The following is a 19,827-nucleotide window of genomic DNA, read 5'->3' as shown; positions in this document are numbered from 1 at the left end:
AACACTGTAGAAATAAAAGTTAACTCCTCTGTAGTAATTTTGCAGTACCCTAGTATTACTGATTTTCTGATTACAAAATCTATTTTTATAAAAAAATTATTAAGTAATTTTTGTAAAACATTGTCAGTGCAATTCAACAGATGCAAATTCAGTATGTCCAAATCTTGTCTTTGCAAAAAACCAAATTGTTTCATTAAGGAGAATAGTAGCACGGATTCTTCAAGGCCCTCCATCTACGTGTGAGAAAATTTTCACATGGTGATCCTACCAATGGAAGCAAGGTGCATTAACCCCTCCAGGCATTTAAGGATTAGGAACACCATAATGAAAAGAAGGCGCTGCACACTGAAGCCACCTACAGGAGTCAGTGAAATCTGTGGGTGCAAAATACTTCCTCAACTGTGAGATACTGCTGAGAAATGCACTTGGCAATTTTTTTTATCCATAGGACAATAATAAATACAGAAGTTACTGTCAATCCGAAATAACAAAGCAGGGGGTTAAATACAATTTAGCCACATATGGCATTAGTTTGGAATGTCACTGCTGTCAATGTTAGAGAAACAAACAAACAATGTAACAATTTACTTAAAAAGGCATCAATCCAAATCAAACCAGATTGCACAGATCAGAGGCCAATGTGTGAGCAAAACTAAAAGAAACCACTTTTACAATCTTCATGTAGATTTCATATTTTTTTTAAAAGGATCAATGTAAATTAAAACCACAAATATATGTAAATTAAAACCATCTGCAGGATCCAGAAAATAAACCAGTAACTCTGAAGTAGGGCTGCTAAGAGCTAGAGATTATTGGCTGGTTGCTTTCCCTCATTATGGAAGAGTCCTTATCCTACCAGTCCGGTTTAATGTCTTCTGAAAAAGAAAAACAGAGAGCGCCAATGTCAGACTTGAACAGTTTCCCCCCCACTGTGTCACAATGTTAGCTTAGCTTACTGCAACATTAATAATGCATTTGGTGCTGCAAAATTAAACTTTTAAAACAAAGGAAAGCTGCCCTTCCTCCACAGAGCTCAGTTTTAAAGAAGATCAAATTATATTGGAATTCACATAAAATGCTCTACTGGTCCTTTGGGGAATAACACATACACTTCCCATTTATCCATCACATACACAAATACATAAAACTGTACTGTCCACACTTGTAAGACTCTGATTGGTCTCCCTGGTTTGGCTTCTTCAGGTTCAGGGCTTGGATGGAGTTCAGTAGCTGTTGTAGACCTTTTAACAATATTAACAGTTTTGGTTGAGACTTCTTGTTTTCCTTTTTCTAAGTTTCGGCAATTATATCAGAGATGTCCCTCTTTCTGGCAATTATAACAAACCAGCCTTCTTTTCATTACTTGGCTCTGGAGTGTTCCATCTTGCGGAGTTAGTTTTTGTTTGCTCAGTTTTCTGAGCTCAAACTTTTGTTTTTATTTATGATGGGGTGGAAAAGAGATCCTCTCAAGTCCCCTTCTATCTCATCTAATACAGTGGCAGCTTCATTTACAGTTTTTAATCTTTTATGTCTAAGGTACCATCTTAACTGTGAAGGAACTTGTATATAAACCTGTTCCAGATCAAGCAATTGCTTGAGCTCTTCAAATGTCTTTACTTTGCTCCCCTCAACCCACACCTGGTTAAGACTCTGTCTAAATGACAATCTAGTTGTGTGTACATTTCCCCATTTTCTTTTAATTTCTCTAAAAGCTTTCCTGCTTTGTTCTGCTGTGAGTCCAGACCTAAGTCTCACTCTTTCTTTGAAAAGAAAATAATCAGAGGTTTCGTCATTTGTCATATTTGAGTAAACTTCACTCAGTCCTTCACAAATCTGTGGGCACAAATAAATCATCCTGTCCTCATCTCGGACCCCAAAGTCTCTACAAGCTCATCCAACGCTGGGAAAAAAATGCCTCGACATAATTCCCTTTTTGATATCTTTTGTTCCACTGCAGAATTTTCTCCAGTTCTGGAAGTGGTAATTCTGTCCTCAGCTGCATTTCCTTTATCTTCATCGCATACATTTCTTTTTCATGCTCTCTCTCAGCTTCCCTCTCCTGCTGTGCCATTCTAGCCTTTTCATGTTCTACCTCAGTCCTGGCTAACTGTATTTGTTGTTCTTTTCTGCCTTAATCCTGGCCTTTTCTTTTTCTGCTTCTATTTTAGCCAATTCAATTTCTATTCTCATAATTTCCACCTCCTGCCTAGAACTTTCCCCAGCTGTAGTTTCTTCCTCTCCCTGTACCTGTCTGGGTCTGTGTGGTGGTGCCATTTCTGACAGGAATTCTGAGATAATTTTTCCATTAATTTAATATGAAGTTCCGCCCAAACTTGTAAGGTATTTTCTTATCTTAGTTTGTGTTTATGGTGAGACAAACTAGTTGTGGGTTTTATTTTCGAATCCAGATGCTGCCACCAATTATGATGATTTTGTCCTCCCTCAAAATGTTTCCCTTTATCTTCTTTCTGGCTGAAAAGCCCCTTTTCTTTTCTATTTTTTCTGGTTGTCCCACACAGTCGTTTGAATGTTTTTAGATATATGCTGCCCCACCCTAGGTGAGGGGAGAGACTAAAATCCTTCTTACGTTCTGTTTTGAAAATTGCACACGAGAAGTTGATGGTAGTTCAAAAATAACAAACTGTTTTATTTAAATTTATGGGGAAATGGTCAGGTTGGAATGAGATGTAGGGGCTTATAAGGTGAACAGACAACAGGAATGATGTAACTTTGTATAAAAATAAAACACCAGATAATTTGTCAGAAACAAGTAATTGCATCTGTTATTCAGCCAGGTCGTTAAAACTTGAGGAGAGAGATTTCTTGGCAGTGTCTGATTAAATTCACAAGCATAAGTGTCTTTATTGGACACTTAAGTTGGAGAAGGCAGGAACATTCACATAAGTTCCATTTCCCTTCCTAATCCACTGGCTAGGGATCACTCCCCCCCCCAATTTTTAGGAGCTATTTCCCTCAGACTTGTTAGAGATGGTCTAAGCTTTCCACTTCCCTGACTCAGGATCCTTCTTGATCCTCTCCTTCAGACTGGATAGCAGCCCTGTAGCTAGGGAATTCTTTGAGAGGGGGCCTTGGGGGCTCACCAGCTAATTAAATGAAAGTACAGTGCAGGTGGTAAGTTGGAGCACTTTGGGGGCAACCCAGGAGGGAGGGGGCCCAGAAGAAACACTAGGGGGCCTGGCCCCATGTTAGCTATGGGCCAGCTGGATAGGGATCACCCCCCTTTCTAGGCACTATTTCCCCCAGGCTTGAATGAAGATCCTTCTTGATCCTCTCACTCCCTTTGCCTTCCTTTCACAGTCAGCTTTCAGTTCTTAACTGTCACTCTTTTATTGACCCTCTCAACTGAAGAATTCCATTTGAATCCCCTATCCTCAAGGTTCTTAGACCTGGTTACAGCATTAACAACTTACTGACCATCACAACAATATATTGAATGTATCTTTTCATATCATGTATATGACCCCCTCGTGCACAACAGCAGTTTCAAGGGACAGAATTGCACAAGAGATCCAATTATCAATAGCCAACACCCATAACACTTGAGTACCTGAAATATACAACCGTTCAACCTCTGTTAAAATCTCCACACTGAACAAACTCAATAACACATTTGGTGCTATAGGGCAGTAGAAAATGCATCTCTGAAAATCGCTGGATGAGATTATGTTGAAAATTTCCAAGAATGGAAACAGTGGGAGTACTTTTTGCTGATTCCCTCTTCCTGCTGCAGATCTTAAGGTAAGTCCCATTCAACTATGGACATAATGGCTTGGATCCTTCCAACAACAGAGATTTACCACAGGATCCAAACTACTACATATACTAAATTTACTGCAGGATCCAAGCCATTACTCACCTTGTTTACAGGATATCATTTCATTTGTACTATGCGTGCCTAGACAAAATCTCGATATATCCTTCTGAAATGTTCCGTGTTTAAAATCAGAGCCTATTCTGAAAAAATGTACAGAACTTTTCAAGACTTTTAGCAGGTGATCACAGATTTAAAGGCAAATAAGGGGAAACAAATTTTTAAATCAAGTTATTACCTTTGGACAAGTCACCTGTTCATAAGTCTTTCCAAAGATTTCACATGTTAACAGTAAGGAAAGCTTTTTTACTGCTTTTCCCATGGGCATCTGATGCCAAATAAAACTGGGGAGGGGCGGGGAGATTACCCTAACATTTCTGACCACTGCTGGAGGTTTAGTCAAGTTGGGACAGAATTCTCCACATATGGTGGAACTGTGAAAAAAAACAGGTTGCTTACCAGTAACTGGTGATCTTTGAGTGGTCATCTGTGCATTCACACCCATGGGATCTAGTGCTCACGCGCTGGATCGATCGGTGCTGTAGCAAACTCTTTTTAACGGATTTTCGCGCCCAGTCCCTCCAGGCATGCGCAGGAACCCCACTGCGCTTGCCCAGAGGGGTGGGTGTGGACATCCCGCCAGTTCCTTCAAAGTACCGCCGCAAATCAACCCCCATGCAAAAAAGTGTAGAAGCTGAAGGCAGCGGGGAAGGAGGGCGAGTGGTGTGAATGCACAGATGACCACTCGAAGATCACCAGTTACTGGCGCTAGCAACCTGTTTATCTTCGACGTGGTCTCTGTGCTTCACACCCATGGGAGATTAGCGAGCAGTAGCCTACCTGGAGGTGGGTGCTAGCAGGCCTTCTACTGCGTAGCTGAAGATAGAATTTGACGTCCCATGTTGGTACCGGTGTTCGTATGGACGTCTAGGGCGTAGTGCCTGATGAAGGTGTTAGGCGTGGCCCACATAGCGGCTTTACAAATGTCCAGCAGTGGCACTCCCTGGAGGAAGGCAGTGGAGGTCGCAACAGCCCTGGTGGAATGAGCCCTGATAGGGCCAGGTAATGGCCGCTTGGCTAGTAGGTAACAGAGTTGGATCAAACCTACAATCCACTTGGATAAGCGTTGCGCCGTGATACGACTGTCTAGACGTGCCGAAGCATATGAGACAAATAACTGTTGGTCCCGTCTAGTCGGGCGTGTTCTCTGCAGATAGAACAAGAGAGCCCGCTTGACATCCAAAGTGTGTAGTAGTCTATCTTCTGCTGGTGTAGGGTTTGGAAAGAAGTCAGGTAGGAAGACTTCCGCCTGCAGGTGAAACTCCTAAACCACCTTCGGCAGGAAGGAGATATCCGGGATGAGGCGGACTCCGTCTGGCAGAAACGACAGGTAGGGTGTGTCGTGCCAGAAAGCCAGTATCTCCCACTCGCCTAGCAGAGGTGATGGCAACTAAAAAGGCCATTTTCCATGCTAGGAGTTTGAGTTCGCACGTTGCGAGTGGTTCAAAGGGTTTCCTCGTGAGTTGTTGGAGGACTAGTGGAAGGTCCCAGGGAGCGACTGGAGATTTGACAGGAGGGTACAGGTGTAGTAAACCTTTTAAAAACCATTTCGAAACGGGATGTGAAAACAAAGTACATCCTTCAACTGGAACATGGTAGGCTGATAACGCGGCCAAATAAACTTTTAATGATGAATGGGAAAGTCCCGAGTCAGTCAAGGAGAGGAGGAAACAAAAGACTGCATCGAGGCCAACGGAGGTAGCCCGAGTGGCGTCAATGCCCCAAAAAGAAGAGAATCTTCTCCATTTATAGTCAGAGGACTTCTGTGTGGTTGGCTTTCTGGAGTTCAGGAGAACGTTAACTACACGGGAAGAGAAGCCTGTGGTGTTATGCGCCATGCTGTCAGTTTCAACTGTTGAATGTTGTGATGGAGGACGGGGGAGTCCGAGAGGATGAGAAGGTCCGGAGTCGGGGGGAACTGATGGTACATCCCCTGTGACAACACGAGGACTGTTGAAAACCAAGGTTGTCTTGGCTACCATGGTGTTATTAGGATACAGTCCGCATTGTTCTTGAGTATATTGCGGACCACTCTCAGAAGTAGAGGCAGGGGGGGGACAGGTAATGGAGCCCTGATGACCAGGGATAAAGGACGCTGTCTCCCAGAGAGTGAAGGTCTTTGCCTCCACGACTGCAGAATAGGTGACATTTTTTGTTGTTCCTGTCTGCGAACACATCGACTAGGGGAGTCCCCCACTTGTGGAAGAGTGGGAGGAGGTATTTTGGGTTCATCCCTCACTTGTGCAAGCTGAGTCCGGCTTGACTTAGATGGTCTTGACTTAGATGTGGCCCGGGATGTGAGTGGCCACAAGGAATATCCCGTTGCTGATGCAAAACTCCCACAGTAGGATGGCAAGGTTGCAGAGTCGTTGGGAAACCGTGCCTCCCTGTCTGTTGACGTATGACAGTGCCGTGGTATTGTCCGTCAGGACCGTGACACATTTTCCCTTGAGGAGAGGGAGGAAGGAGGTGACGGCGTGCTTTATAGCCAAGAGTTTGAGGAAGTTTATGTGTTTTCTCCTCGCCTGCGCGTCCCATTTGTCCCTGATAGACAGGCCCATGGAGTGTGCACCCCATCCCGTCAGGGATGCATCGGTAGTCATGGTGACTTCCAGTGACGGAGGGTGAAAGGGTGCTCCCTGTAGAATATTTGAAGGGATAGTCCACCAAAGTAAAGAGTCTTGGACACTGGGGAGAGGGAAGAGGACGACAGTGTGTGCGTTTTCTGACATGTTGTAGTTGTGGAGAAACCAAAGTTGTAAGGGGCGCATTTTGAGCCTGGCAAAGACGAGAACCGACGTAGTTGCCGCCATGAAACCGAGCAGTCTTTGAATCTGGAAAGCAGTGACGGAAGATTGGGAGTGGACGAGTGTGGATAGGGAGATGATATCTGCAGCCCTGTCGCCGGGCAAGTAAGCCATGCATGCTTGTGAATCTAGTATCGCGCCGATGTATTGACTGCACTGGACTGGACGCAAGTGAGACTTTTGCCTGTTAATCTGAAGGCCCAGGTTTTCCAATAACGACAGAGTCTCTACGACGTTTAAAGCATAGGTATTGGCAGTGGAAGGGGTGTATAAAGTGATGTGGAAATACGTGTCTTGGAGGTCGAGAGTGGCCATCCAGATGTGCCTGCGCAGGAGTGGCATAATCTATTGCAGTGAGACCATGCGGAAGCGGTGGTATACTACGAAGCGGTTCAACTCCCTTAGGTCTAATATGGGTCGAACGCCTCCGTCCCTCTTCGGCACCGTGAAGTATCAGGAGTAAAATCCCGTCCCCTGGAGGTGTGATGGTACGTGTTCGATGGCTCCCTTCTGCAGAAGGACGGACACCTCCTGGAGGAGAGGTGGGGAAGGGGGTGTGGAGACGACGACTGGTGTATTGGGGTTCTGGATGAATTCGATCTTGTAACCTCGGGTCAAGATGGCAAGCACCCACTCATCCGAGGTGATGTGACGCCAGGTGATAGATGGATAATTGCTGACTCGGTGATAGGGAAGTCAAAAACTCTGTTTGGGTGGTTTTGACTGTTTGCGTGAAGCCTGTTGGCCTGAACCAAATTTCGGTTTTTGGAAGGTGGGTTTCTGGCCTCTGGAAGATGATCTTGGTCTCCAACGTGTGTCAGGAGACTGATGTGTAGGAGTACGTCTCTGCCAAGATCTTGACCAAGTACGATGGCGATACTGTTATTTTCCAGAGGATGAAACTCCTAGAGCCCTGGATGCTTTTATACTTTTGTCTAGCTCTTGAAGAGCATTATCGGTTGTGGCGTGAAACAACCCAAGGCCATCAAAGGGTAGGTTCTCCACGTAGGACCTGGTGTCTATTGGAAGGTTAGTACTTCTGAGCCAGGAATGACTCCTGAGAGCTACTGTAGGGGTGGAATGTGTCTTCCTGTATTTTGAGGATGAAGTAATGACCATGGAGTTAGGTTGAGGATGAGAAAGGAGAAATTCTGCTTCTGTGTCCTGTACCCTATACATGTGGTCCAACTTTCTTGTGGACACAGGAGCTGAAGAGGGTTTTGACCATGGTGACTTTGCTGCCTGGAGGAGAACTGAAGACATAGGTAATGCCAGGGTGGAAGAGACATCGAGCTGAACGATATCGTAGACTGTGTCTGACGTCTGATGCTGTTGCTGGACAACAGAGAGACCCAGGGAATGAGCCATTCTTTTCATCAGATCTGTATAAGATGTCAGGTTATCTGAAGGAGATATAGGTAAGTCCTCAGAAATATCTGGGTTTGGAGACTTATGGTCGGGAGAAGTGTGAACTTCAGAAGCCTCCGTATCTGAGTCCTCCTGGAGGGAGTCAGAACAATCTTGGCCCATCTGGTCCTGTGGACAAGTGACTTGTTCAGGCTGGACAACAGGAACGACCAGGTCTGAGACGACAGGGTTTGTGTTGACAGGAGGGAGTAGTGGACGACTTGGCTCCGAAGCATGGTGGGCGGATCGACTATAGGCGGACGTAACAGGGAAGCCGAAGGTTTTGACCTGTATGGAGATCTTGACCAATGAACTGATTGGGTAGAATAGCGGTCCCAATTGGAATAATCAGCAGACGTTAACCACGGTAGGGATGGTGGATATGCCCCATAAAGGTAACGCAGCTGACGCTGATCCCATGACATCGAAGGTGGAGGGGGTATAAAGACTCTTGGTGATCGACTTCTGGACCGTGGACATCTGGGAGAGCAAGCGGCCGCTTGTCTGCGAGACAGGTCTCTGTACTCTCTAGCGTCGATCTCGACCGTATGAGCGCGGAGAGATAGAGGATGATGGTGCTTGCCAGAAATCATGTATCGATGTCGAGGTAGTTCGACGTCGGGAGCTTCAGACACCGACGACGTCGACGACGGAGATGGAGGCGGGGAATGCTCTGCACCCATCTGGTGACTTAGGAGCTCCACCGTTTCGAAATCGGAGTAAGGAGGCTCCGTCTGATGGATGGGGGAATCCAGGAACTGGATGGTCGGTATCGGTGGAGGAGCTTGGGTCTCCGATATCGATACCACCATTGGAGTGGGAGGCACTACTGGGGCGTTATTCAGTGTAGGCACCGCTTCTTTCCCCTTCTTCGCCGCCTTAAGGGGCTTGGAGGAGCCCTTATTAGTGGAGTTGTTCTCCACACTTGCCTTAGCCTTCTTTTTTACCGGCGTGGAGGCTGAGGATCGTGCCTTCGACGTCGGGTGTTTCGGTGTTTGACGGTCGACATTGGAGGCAGGTCTCGGTGTCGGAGCTGTCGACGTGGACAACCTCTCTTCCACGGCTGAGGCCAGGGCGAGAGCTGATTCCAGGAGAGCGACCTTAAGGTGCACAGCACGTTTTTTTCTCGTTTGGTTCGAGAAACGAGCACAAGCACAACAGGATTCAGGTTTATGTGACTCCCAAAGACAAAAAATACAAAGGGTATGCCTGTCGGGAGGGGCAAGCTTGGCTCCGCAACGCTGACACCTATTAAAAAATCCCCACTTCTTCTCCATAAGAAGTGGTACGGAGATAAACGGTTGAAAGGGGGGGTGGGGTGGCCCGAAGGCCTGAGGTAAATTCCCCTAAATAAAGTTCTTTTTTTTTTTTAAGGATTTTTGAAGAATGAAGAACAAATTAAGCAAAAGAATAAAGAACTGTTGAAGAGCTGAGTGGTTTTGGAAGAAGCTATTCAGCGAACCGATCAGACCGTTGGAGAAAGAGGTCTTTCCAACGCGGCGGTAAGATAAGGAACTGGCGGGATGTCCGCGCCCACCCCTCTGGGCATGCGCGGTGGGGTTCCTGCGCATGCCTGGAGGGACTGGGCACGAAAATCCGTTAAAAGAGCTTGCTACAGCACCTATCGATCCAGCCTGTGTGCACTAGATCCCCATGGGTGTGAAGCACAGAGACCACATCGAAGATAATTAGACTACACAGTTCTGAGACATATGGAGACTTTTAAAGCAGATATTAGAATGTATATTTCAGTTGGCCATGATGTGTTAAGTAAAAAGTGGTAACACAAATAACAACAATCATCATTAAACTGCTGAAAGAAACATTAAATCCAAAATTAGAAAATTCTTCCTACAGTTGCCTAGTGAAATATATGTTGGTGCATTTTCAGAGATTAATAAATTAACCTATACATAAATGGACAAAAAAGTCTTGCATATTTTTCCAGTAACATTTGGAACCCCTATATAGGATGATGGAACAAAAGATTTTCTGATTCACAAAGTGTGACTCCTGCATGAAAGAAGTGTGTGGGCACAGATCAGTCTCCACAACCTTCTTTTTCTCAACCTTGAACTTCCTCTGGGAAAGTAAGCTATACAACTAACTTAACTTTCATGTCTCTTGTGAGGATTGTGGAGATAACATCTAAAAGTTAAAATTTTTATATAAGCCAAAATACAAATATCACTATTAACATTAATTTCACCTGAGCACTGTCTGATACAGTTGCCTGTTTTTTACTATTAGCTAGAAAATGACTATAGTTTCAACCCTGTGAGGCAATCTATATGCTAGTTTTTGTATGCCATTTGGGAGGGAAGCCAACTTTAAGTGTTTTTCCCATGAGCTCTGGAGCATGCGGGAGGGTGGCTAGCACAGCTTGTTTAGCAGTGAGTCCTTAAATCTTCTTAAATACGAGAATTACTGCTTTTTCCCATTGGCCCCTTGGGTTAAAAGGGGGGAAAGTTTTGATCTGTGAATGACATGTGTTAAAAAAAAATGTTATGTATGAATGGTTCCAAAACTGTTTTCACTTAAAATTTTCTGTTTCCTGTATCTGCCAAGAAATAAAACAAACAAAAATGAACAAAAGCAAAAGACCTAAAACTTCTCTTGGCAGAGACATTAACTTTTTAAAAAATGACTTATTACTGTGCTGTAAAAAGCAGAACCTGGAGCTGCGGTGGCTCAAGTGGTTAAGACGCTGAACTGCAGGCTGTGGAAGGTCTGTAGTTCAGCGGTTCAAGACCCGGGTGCCGCAAGACAGGGTGAGCTCCTGTCTCTAGTTCCAGCTCCTGCCAACCTAGCAGTTCGAAAGCAAGAAATTGCAAGTAGATAAATAGGGACCACTTCGGTGGGAAGGTAACAGCGTTCCGCGCGCCTTGGTGTTTAGTCATGCCAGCCACATGACCACGGAAACGTCTTCGGACAGCGCTGGCTCTTCGGCTTTGAAACGGAGATGAGCACCGCAACCCTAGAGTCGGATTCGACTGGCTTTCGAGCAAGGGAACCTTTACCTTTACCTTAAAAAGCAGAACATTCACAACCAGCATGTTCTAGATTAAAAGGCTCTCTTTAGCATATTATGAAAAATGTTGTGTGTTAATACAGGGTCAGTTAATCAAACTGCTGGTGAGTTGCTCCCAAATATCTCCAATTGAAATGTCTGCTCAAGTGAGTTTCTTAAGGCATCTTTATAATGATTTCAGTGCCCTTAAACCAGCCTTACAAATAATCCCCAGCTCTGACCCCCAGAGAACGTATACTAACTGAAAGTCACTTGTGATACACTGGCAGCCAAGAGAAAAATAAAACCATTTTCTTCCAGGTAACCAATGTCCAGAAGCAATCTGGTTGTCTGGTTGTCCAGAAGCAATTTTCACTCACCCGAGCAGAAAGGCTATTTGGAAGCCTGAAATTAAGCTATTACCTATTAATATAAACAATTATAATGTCAGACATAGACTAGAGTAACGTGGGTTCAAATCTCCAACTAAACCGTGAAAGTTCCCTGGGTGACGTTGAACCCATTTCTCAGCTTAACTTACCCTCACAAGGTTGTTGTGAGTAGAAGGGGAGGCACAGTATATCACTCGGAGCTTCTTAGAGGAAAGGCAGTATAAAAATCTCCCCAAAATATAATTAGCAAGATTGATTTTGCTGGTTCATATTACAACAAAACAATAAATTAGGTTTGGGTTATGTTTTGTTTTTTAAATCAGAACTCACTTGTTTGTTGTGAACTGGATTTGTTGCACTTGAAGGACTGGATTGAGACAAAGCTACACTGCTATTTTTTCCAATCTGCAAGAAAGAAACAATATTTAGAGACGCAGGGTATCAAAACAGGAAATCTATCCTATAAGCAAGATAAAGCTTATTTTAGTCTTAAGGTCTCCTAAATTGAGCAATTGTTTTGACCGTATCAATTATGTCTATTTTGTGTCTGTAAAGTTGCAGTCAAGTTGCAGCTGTCTTATGGCGAACCTGAAGTGTTTTCAAGACAAGAGACATTCAGAGGTGGTTTGCCGTTTCCTGCCTCTCCATAGCAACCCTAGACTTCCTTGGTGGTCCCTAATCCAAGTACCAACCAAGGGCTGACCCTGCTTAGCTTCTGAGATTTGAAAAGATCAGATTAGATCAATTATTCTCATTTAGAAATTTCAGGAAAATCTTACTGTATGGCTTTAAAATGGGGTTATATAGAGTCATGGAGAAGAGGTCCATCATGGTTAATAACAGGAACGTCCATACTGAGAGGCCAGGAGGTGGTATCAGGAGAAGGGCCTTGACCTCTGTGTCCTGTTAGTTGGTCCTCCAGGGCAACTGGTTGACAGCTGTCTGAAACAGGATGTTGTACTAGATGGACCTCTGTTCTGATCCAGTAGAGCTCTTCTTATTTTCAACAGTATATTGTGATGACCTCAATCTCACAAGATTCCTAGTTCAAATATCCCTTTGGCTGTGAAGTTACATCCAGCTCTCAATTTGTAACATGCATATGATAGTACTGGACTTCCATACAGATTACTGCATGGACAGAGATTAAAGTAATTTGATTATTTAAAAAAAATGCACAAAAGTATACTTATACTTATTTACAAAAACCTATATTGCCTTCAAACAGGGACTTTCCACATAACATCATTCTGTAATGTAGGGTTGCCAGGTCCATTCTAGAAACTGGAGGGGGATGGGGGGGACCTACCAGGAGCAGCAGGGAGGCCCAGCTAATGTGCAGCAATGTTCCTACGTCACTACCTGTGTGACCTGGAAGTAATGTTGGGGATGTTGGGGTGACACTCTGGTATTCGGGCAAAAACTCTATAGTAAATTTGGCTTGTACCACAGAGTTTTTGCCCAAATACCAGTGTCGACCCAATGGCCTGACATGGTGACATCACTTCCAGGTCACATGGGCAGTGATGTAGGCATGCTGCATGTTGGCTGGATCTCCCTCTTTTGGGGGGTAAGTTACCCCTGCTGGCCAGCTGATCAGTGGTGGGGTGGTAGGGCCTGGCGGCAGGAGACCCCCACCTCCATCAAGGGGTGGTGGTGTCTGGCAACCCTACTGCAATGGTTGAACAACCCATTTCTCCCTTGAAGATATAGTAACACCTTGTCATATAGAGATCATACTTGTTTTAGAAGATAGCTTGGGTTAGGGTTTCGAAACACAAGGGAAGACTTGGAAGCTTGCAGTCTTAATCAAATCATTCTTAAGAATCAAGAATGTAAATAACAAAGGCTTGTATATGTAAAGAAAGTATGCTATTTTCCTCTTGTGAAATCATCCCCTTCCTCTTGAGGGAAACCCTAAAGGCACACTGTTACCCACTGGGAAATTCAGAAGGACCCACAGACACAAAATTAATTTGCTTGGTATAAGAAGCAGAGAACCTTGCTCAGCATAAACGTATGTAAACCTCTCAAGCTAAATGACTCTCAGGAAAAATAAGTGAACATAAACATAAGAACATAAGAGACGCCAATGTTGGATCAGGCCAAAGGCCCATCCAGTCCAACACTCTGTATCACACAGTGGCCAGAAATACCAGTGACATCAGGAGGTCCACCAGTAGGGCCAGGACATTAGAAGCCCTCCCACTGTTGACCCCCCCAAGCACCAAGTGGACATAAACAATGCCTCATTGAACACAATACCTAGGTTGGGATGCTTTTATGGGGCTTGGGAGTGGTGATATTGCAGACACTGCTGTGGTCCTGATCCCATGTCAGGCTATGTCCAGAAGCAGAATGCTTACAATTATTATGGAGAACTAGTACAGTGAAGTAGATTGATTGGACTAGCAAGAGTGTTTCAAATCTCTGTTAAGAAATTAAGGTCTCAGGTCAATTTTCAGTCAGCCACTACCTTACAGGGAAGTTCTGAAAATAAAAATAGGAGAACCACCCTGTATACCACCCTGAGTTCACAGGAGGAAGGAAGAGATAAAACTCAGTATGAAATAAAGATTAACCTAAATTAAGGCTCATATACTTTCTTTCCTTCACAGTGAGCATGGTTTCTTCATGCCACAGCAGTGAAAAATGTGAGATGTTGTCTCCAGATCAACCACTGACTTAATGTTCATTTCTGTCAAACACATACCCCTCTCCCTCTTCAGTCATTTCACCTTTTTAAAAATCTGCTGTTTTTACATTTGCCTGCTTAGAAATGTATTTGCTGCCTTATTTTATTTATCAACATTTTTTTTTCCAGTAGAAAAATCGCATGAAGAAAAGTAAAAGGCAGATCCATGGTTACATGAAGACAAGCCAAACAGTGCTATGCACAGCTATTTTTTGCTACAATCTGTCACAGCAGGTTTCCTCTGAGCTCGAAGAGAAACACTGTATGTTTGAATAAAATGCAGCTAGTATGACTCCATAGCAGCTCCAGCACTCAAATTATGTTTGTCAGTAGGGGTGTACCAAAAAAAAAAAAAAATTCGGCCTGATTCGGATTCGGCCGAATCGGGCAGAATCAATTTCTGCGGGCAGAAAGACTCCTGCATGTCAATTTTGGCAGTAGGAGGATTCCAGAGTCTTTCAGCCAGCCCAATGTCAATTTCGGCCCCATTATATCTTATGGGTCATTGAAGTCAATGGCAAAAACATAGGGTATATTCTGGGGGCTGGAGGGGAGGGGGTTTGAGGGAGAGGCTCCAAACTCACAGGGTAGCTGCTGGAGCCTCTCTCCATGTTACCCACCAAATTTCAAGAACATTGGACCAGGGGGTCCAATTCTATGGGCCCCCAAACAGGTTGTCCCTATCCCCTCCATTGTTCTCTATGGTGGGGAAAAAGTTGGGGCTGAATGGGGCTGAATTGCTGCCGAAATTCGGCGGCAAGCCAATTCAAATCTGAGAATCTGAATCGGCCCACGGCAGCCCGAAAGGGCCCCAAATGGGCCTTTTTCGGGGGTGCATTCGGTTCAGACGAACCGAATGCACATCCCTATTTGTCAGTATAGAAACTAATGTACCTGGCCTGTACTGCCACAGTTTGCTCACCCAACATCCAACTTATCAAAAGAAATGGAAGGATTCCTTACCTGCCGAGAGATGGAACTGTTTGGAGTATCTGGCACTGCAGAAATAAGGTTGGCAGTGCTCTTTCTGTGAACACTATTCATACCAGGCAATTTAGTGATTTTACAGGCTTTGTTACTAGAACTAGAGTTTTTACGTTTTTTCCCTTCTGATTTGTCAAAACAAAGGGGCAGAGAAGACACTGCGTTGTGTGCTGCCAGGGAGTGGTCCCCAGAATGATGAACGAGGGAAGGTATAGACAAACCAGAGGAGTCAATACTGCTAACTACAATGCTCATATGTTTCACCGAGTCTGTTGAGCTACTTGATAATGCAGTTCGTCCTGAGGACTCCAGTTTGGCACTGAGTGGGGTTGTTCCATTGTTTGTGCTGTGCACAGACATACTGTTATAAGAAGACGTAGCCTGATAGGAGTTTAAGGTTGAACTAGGGTTCAAGACACAGTTCTTTTTGTGGGACCCTGAAAACGAAGACGAGGAATTCTGCAAGGATAATGTAGAGGAGGAGGAGGAAGGCGGCCTTTTCTTTTTGTTACTTGAAGACTCATCACCACGGCATGACAGATCTCTGACTTTTAAGGATTTGCTGGTTTTCGTTTTGGATGACTTGTGGGATGAGGAAGGTACGACCGCTGGCACTGGTGACACGACTGATGGAGTCTTAAATGTTGAGTCCATGATACTCAGACTGGCAGCTACGTGGGGGAAGGTGGTGGCATGTGATGTAACAGAATTTGTATCAGACATCGTCACAAAAGCTGCATTGGGTACCATGGCTGAAGTCATTATGTAGGAAGAAGGGATTCTCGAGCTCACTGGGGCTGAAGGAATATACACGGCACTGGGATTGCTGAAAGGCTGCAAAACTGATGCTGAAAAAGGGGTTGTGATATGTGCTGCTGGAGACGGCATAGGACTATCGACCGCAGGAGGGATTTTCCTGAATTGTGGAAGAAAAAAAGGACACACATATTGAGGTTCAGAGATGTTTTGTTACCACATCACACACATTTCTTCTGCCAAATGTTATGCAGGAAAGAATAACTCTTCTAGGAGGCCTGAGCAATAAAATAAAAACCCACAAAAAAATAAACCTCTCAATTCCCATGTGGATGGGAAGTCCAGTCCGTGACATTTAAGAAGTTCTGGCTTTGCTCCTAGAGTCCCACAAATGCAACAGCAAATACTGAAACCTGCGCAAATTCTACTTTCTATCTAGGTTCTGGATAGTATGTGACCACAGCCAAGAGGAGTTAAAATGAAACCAGTATGCTTCTAAACTCAGGCGATCAGAGTGATAAATACAGAGCTATGCAACTAATATCCCAATCCTAGACACAATCCAGTCAGGTGGGAAGCACTACCCTCTGCACTGAAAAGGCCCAAGGAACATAATTTTCCTGTCATCCTCCACAACATGTGTACACAAGCACCCATAGGGAGCATAGCTCTGTTCGCAAGTTAGGTGAATGCAGGGGTCTTTTCATAGAAAAAGAGCTGCAGGAGGTCATTAGCATATGGTATGCTAATGAGCTACTAGGCGACTAGCATATGCCATGCCCCCTGACATCACCGGAAGTGATGTCAGAAGGGGGGGGAGGCATCTTCAAAAGCCTCCCCTTCCCTTCCCCAGCTGGCCTGCGGGGGGGGGGGGCAAAGAGAGAAGGGGTTTAAAGTTTAAACCCCTTCTCACTAGAGTTGGCCCACAGAAGGAGGAAAGAGGGAAGAAAAGAGAGAGAGTAAAGAGAAGGAAAGAAGGAAGGAAAGAGGGAAAGATAAGGAAAGAAGGAAGGAAAGAGGGGATAAAAAGAGGGAAGGAAAGTGTCAGCTATGCTGCCAATATTGTTTATGGGCCCGGGTTCGCTTTCATGACCTGTGTGCCAGTTGCTGCCGCATTCCTTTCTTTTCGCTTCTACCCCCTCGTTATCACTGAACTTGTAGCCTGCCTGTGTAGTGTCTTCCCATCAATTAACCGTGTGACTAGTTTCGTTTCCCAGCCTCGGCTCTAACAGCCCTGGTCCTTCTTCCCGCCCGCGGGAGTCAGGCCAATTGGCCCATAGGTGGGGGGGAGACATTTGAATACCCTATATCTCTCTCTGCTTTCTATGTAGTAGTTATTCCTAACAGTGACTGTGTCGATGCTACCATAGTGCTAGCAATAACTCTGTTGTTTGACTGTGGGTCCTGACAGAAAGAGGGAAAGAAAGAGAAGGAAAGAAGGAGGGAAAGAAAGAGAGAGAAAGGAAGGAGGGAATGCCATCAAGCCCCCGCCACTCCCACCCCCATGGATCCCTTACTTACCGCTTCAGTGGGGGGCAGGGAAGCCAGCGGTGGGGCTCTCCGGCGTCCCCTGAGCCGCAGCACTTTTGTGTGGGCCCAGGGGAGCTGGCGGTGGGGCTGTCCAGACCTCCCCCAAGCCACAGCGCTTCTGTGCGGACCCGGGGGAGGGGCTCTCCGGCCTCCCCCAAGCTGCAGCGCTTCTGCGCGAGCCTGGGGGAGCCAGCGGTGGGGCTCTTCAGCCTCCCCTGAGCTGCAGCGCTTCTGCGTGGGCCCGGGGGAGCCAGCGGCAGGGCTGTCCGGGCCTCCCCCAAGCCGCAGTGCTTTTGGCGCAGGGAGCTGGGGTTGGGGCTTGCTGCCGCCACCATTTGCCCGGACTCCTGGGCTGCCAGAGCAGTGCTCCGGCACACTCCGGCCCAAAAAGACCCCTGGGTGAATGCATGTACAATCTGTGGACAGTGCAAGCTTGATTTTTCTTTATTGTGTAATTCTCATGTTATATTCAATGCATATATAGAGGAATGCATGATTTAAACCCCACATTTATTTGTGTATGGGTCCCCACTTTCATTTGAAGTGACCGTGTGTTGGCTGTTTCTTACTGACAGATATACACATGAACAGACAGGATGTACAAGTAATCTCTGTAATGTGTGAACAAGACTAATGTGTAGGGGCACTACAGGGAATGAGAAGTCAATGGACACGTCCCATACCACTTCCATTCCTCGGTTTCTCTACACCATGTTTTAGTTGTGCTTCAGGCCCCATCTGCCCTCAACTGGACTTTACCCAAAATTTTGTTTCTAAAGAGACCCAAAGTCTCTTGTCTTTACTTATCAGGGAACCCTTTGATCTATTTCCTTAGTCTTGCTGCATTTTCCCCATCTCTATAATACTTTTTGAAGAAGGGGCAAGCAACACTTTACATGGCAGCTGTCCCACAGAATGATATGATGCTGCTGATTGTATTATTTTTTTAATCCATTTTCTTCATAGTCCTCAGCACAGAATCAACCTTTTTCACTGCCATCAATGAGTTGATCTTTCCACTGAAGTACATATGACAACACCTGAGTAGACACAGCTTCCATTTCTAAGCTACAGCTAAAGGTGGGTAAATGTCCTAGAATTTGATATTCTGCTTTTCCTGGGGGTAGAGGGATATGGTGGGGAAGGAAGCCAAACCACATAGCTGACCACAACTTTGCTTCACAACAAAATTACGATAATTATTCCACCAGTGTGTTGCTTCTGAGTTGTTGGCACTAACATATTAACATTATGCTATTAGAGCACATTTTCTTTTCCTCAATTTCATCAACATTGTTCAGAATGGGTAAAAAGTTAGAAATGTAGGAAAGAGATCCAGAAAGCATAAATTGTTCACTTACTTCCACATCTGTGAATTCAAGTGTTTTTCTACCATAGAATTTAGCGCAAGTCGAAAACGATCCCATCTTCTATCAAATACGTAGTACCCTCTTCCCATCAGATGACTTCCAAATGAACAAAACTAAATAGTTTAAGAAAAAGGTCAAATTCTTTCAATCTGTAGAATCTAAATAACATCCTTGATTAACACATTATAGGAATTTGGAATTGCTAAAATAATTCAGCAATATACCTAAACTAGCTGAAAAGAATTAAACCAGTTAAAACCTTGGGTCGCACCCTATACCTGAGTAATTGGTTTCATTCTTGAAGCAATTTTATCAATGGCTGCTGCCACACAGAGATTTTTCTCTACATAGACTACAGGACCCCTCATTATTGGAGAACATCCAAACAACATTGTGCTTATTCCAAGCATGACATTCCAGAGGCCTTCCCTTGTAATCTGGAAAAATGCCAGCATCCAGGTGGGACCTGGGGAACCCTCAGAATTATAGCTCATCCCCAGACTACAGAGCTCAGTTCCTCTGGAGGAAATGGATGGTTTGAAGAGTGGACTCTATGGTGTTATATCCCACAGAGGTCCCAGTTCTCCCCAGGCTTCATGCCCAAATCTTCCAGAGTTTCCCAAACTGGATTTGGCAACTCTACCCGCTCCCATCGCCTGCTGCAAGGGGTACCTGGCAACCTTAAGAAAAACATAATCAATTTGTCTCTGCTTCTTATTTCCTGTTTTTTACATTGCAGCTCCTTTTGGCCAGTCTCTATTATTTTCTGCTTCAGAGGAGAGTAAGAAAGCCTTCCTTTGATTGGCTGAGGGCTCCTTTCCCCCTCCTCCTCTGGGGAGGGAGGGGGAGGGAAAGAACGGGGGGGGGGAGGGGAATTATGCCTGTTGACACTTATAAGAAGACCAGCAACGTTTTATTCCAGGTATAAGCTTTTGTGTGCAAGCAGTTTTTCTTCAGCGAGAGGGAGGGAGGGAGGGCGGGAGG

At 45.0% G+C, this 19,827-nt stretch overlaps 1 protein-coding gene across 1 annotated transcript in view; it reads right to left on the bottom strand.

Annotated features, from left to right (window-relative positions):
* Positions 1-833: 833 nt before the first annotated feature.
* The window catches only part of ATXN7L1 (ataxin 7 like 1), a 127,794-nt gene continuing 108,800 nt past the window's right edge, over positions 834-19,827 (bottom strand). Inside the window, exons 9-12 of the mRNA XM_015415051.1 lie at positions 18,835-18,956; positions 15,167-16,103; positions 11,839-11,913; positions 834-875 (exon numbers count right to left, since the gene is read on the bottom strand). Coding sequence (XP_015270537.1) covers positions 834-875; positions 11,839-11,913; positions 15,167-16,103; positions 18,835-18,956 — 1,176 coding nt within the window. The remainder of the gene's footprint in view (positions 876-11,838; positions 11,914-15,166; positions 16,104-18,834; positions 18,957-19,827) is intronic.

Source organism: Gekko japonicus, unplaced genomic scaffold, assembly GCF_001447785.1.
Source record: "Gekko japonicus isolate JY-2015 unplaced genomic scaffold, Gekko_japonicus_V1.1 scaffold5, whole genome shotgun sequence".
NCBI classification, from domain to species: Eukaryota; Metazoa; Chordata; class Lepidosauria; order Squamata; family Gekkonidae; genus Gekko; species Gekko japonicus.
This window is presented reverse-complemented; position numbering and strand designations above follow the sequence as displayed.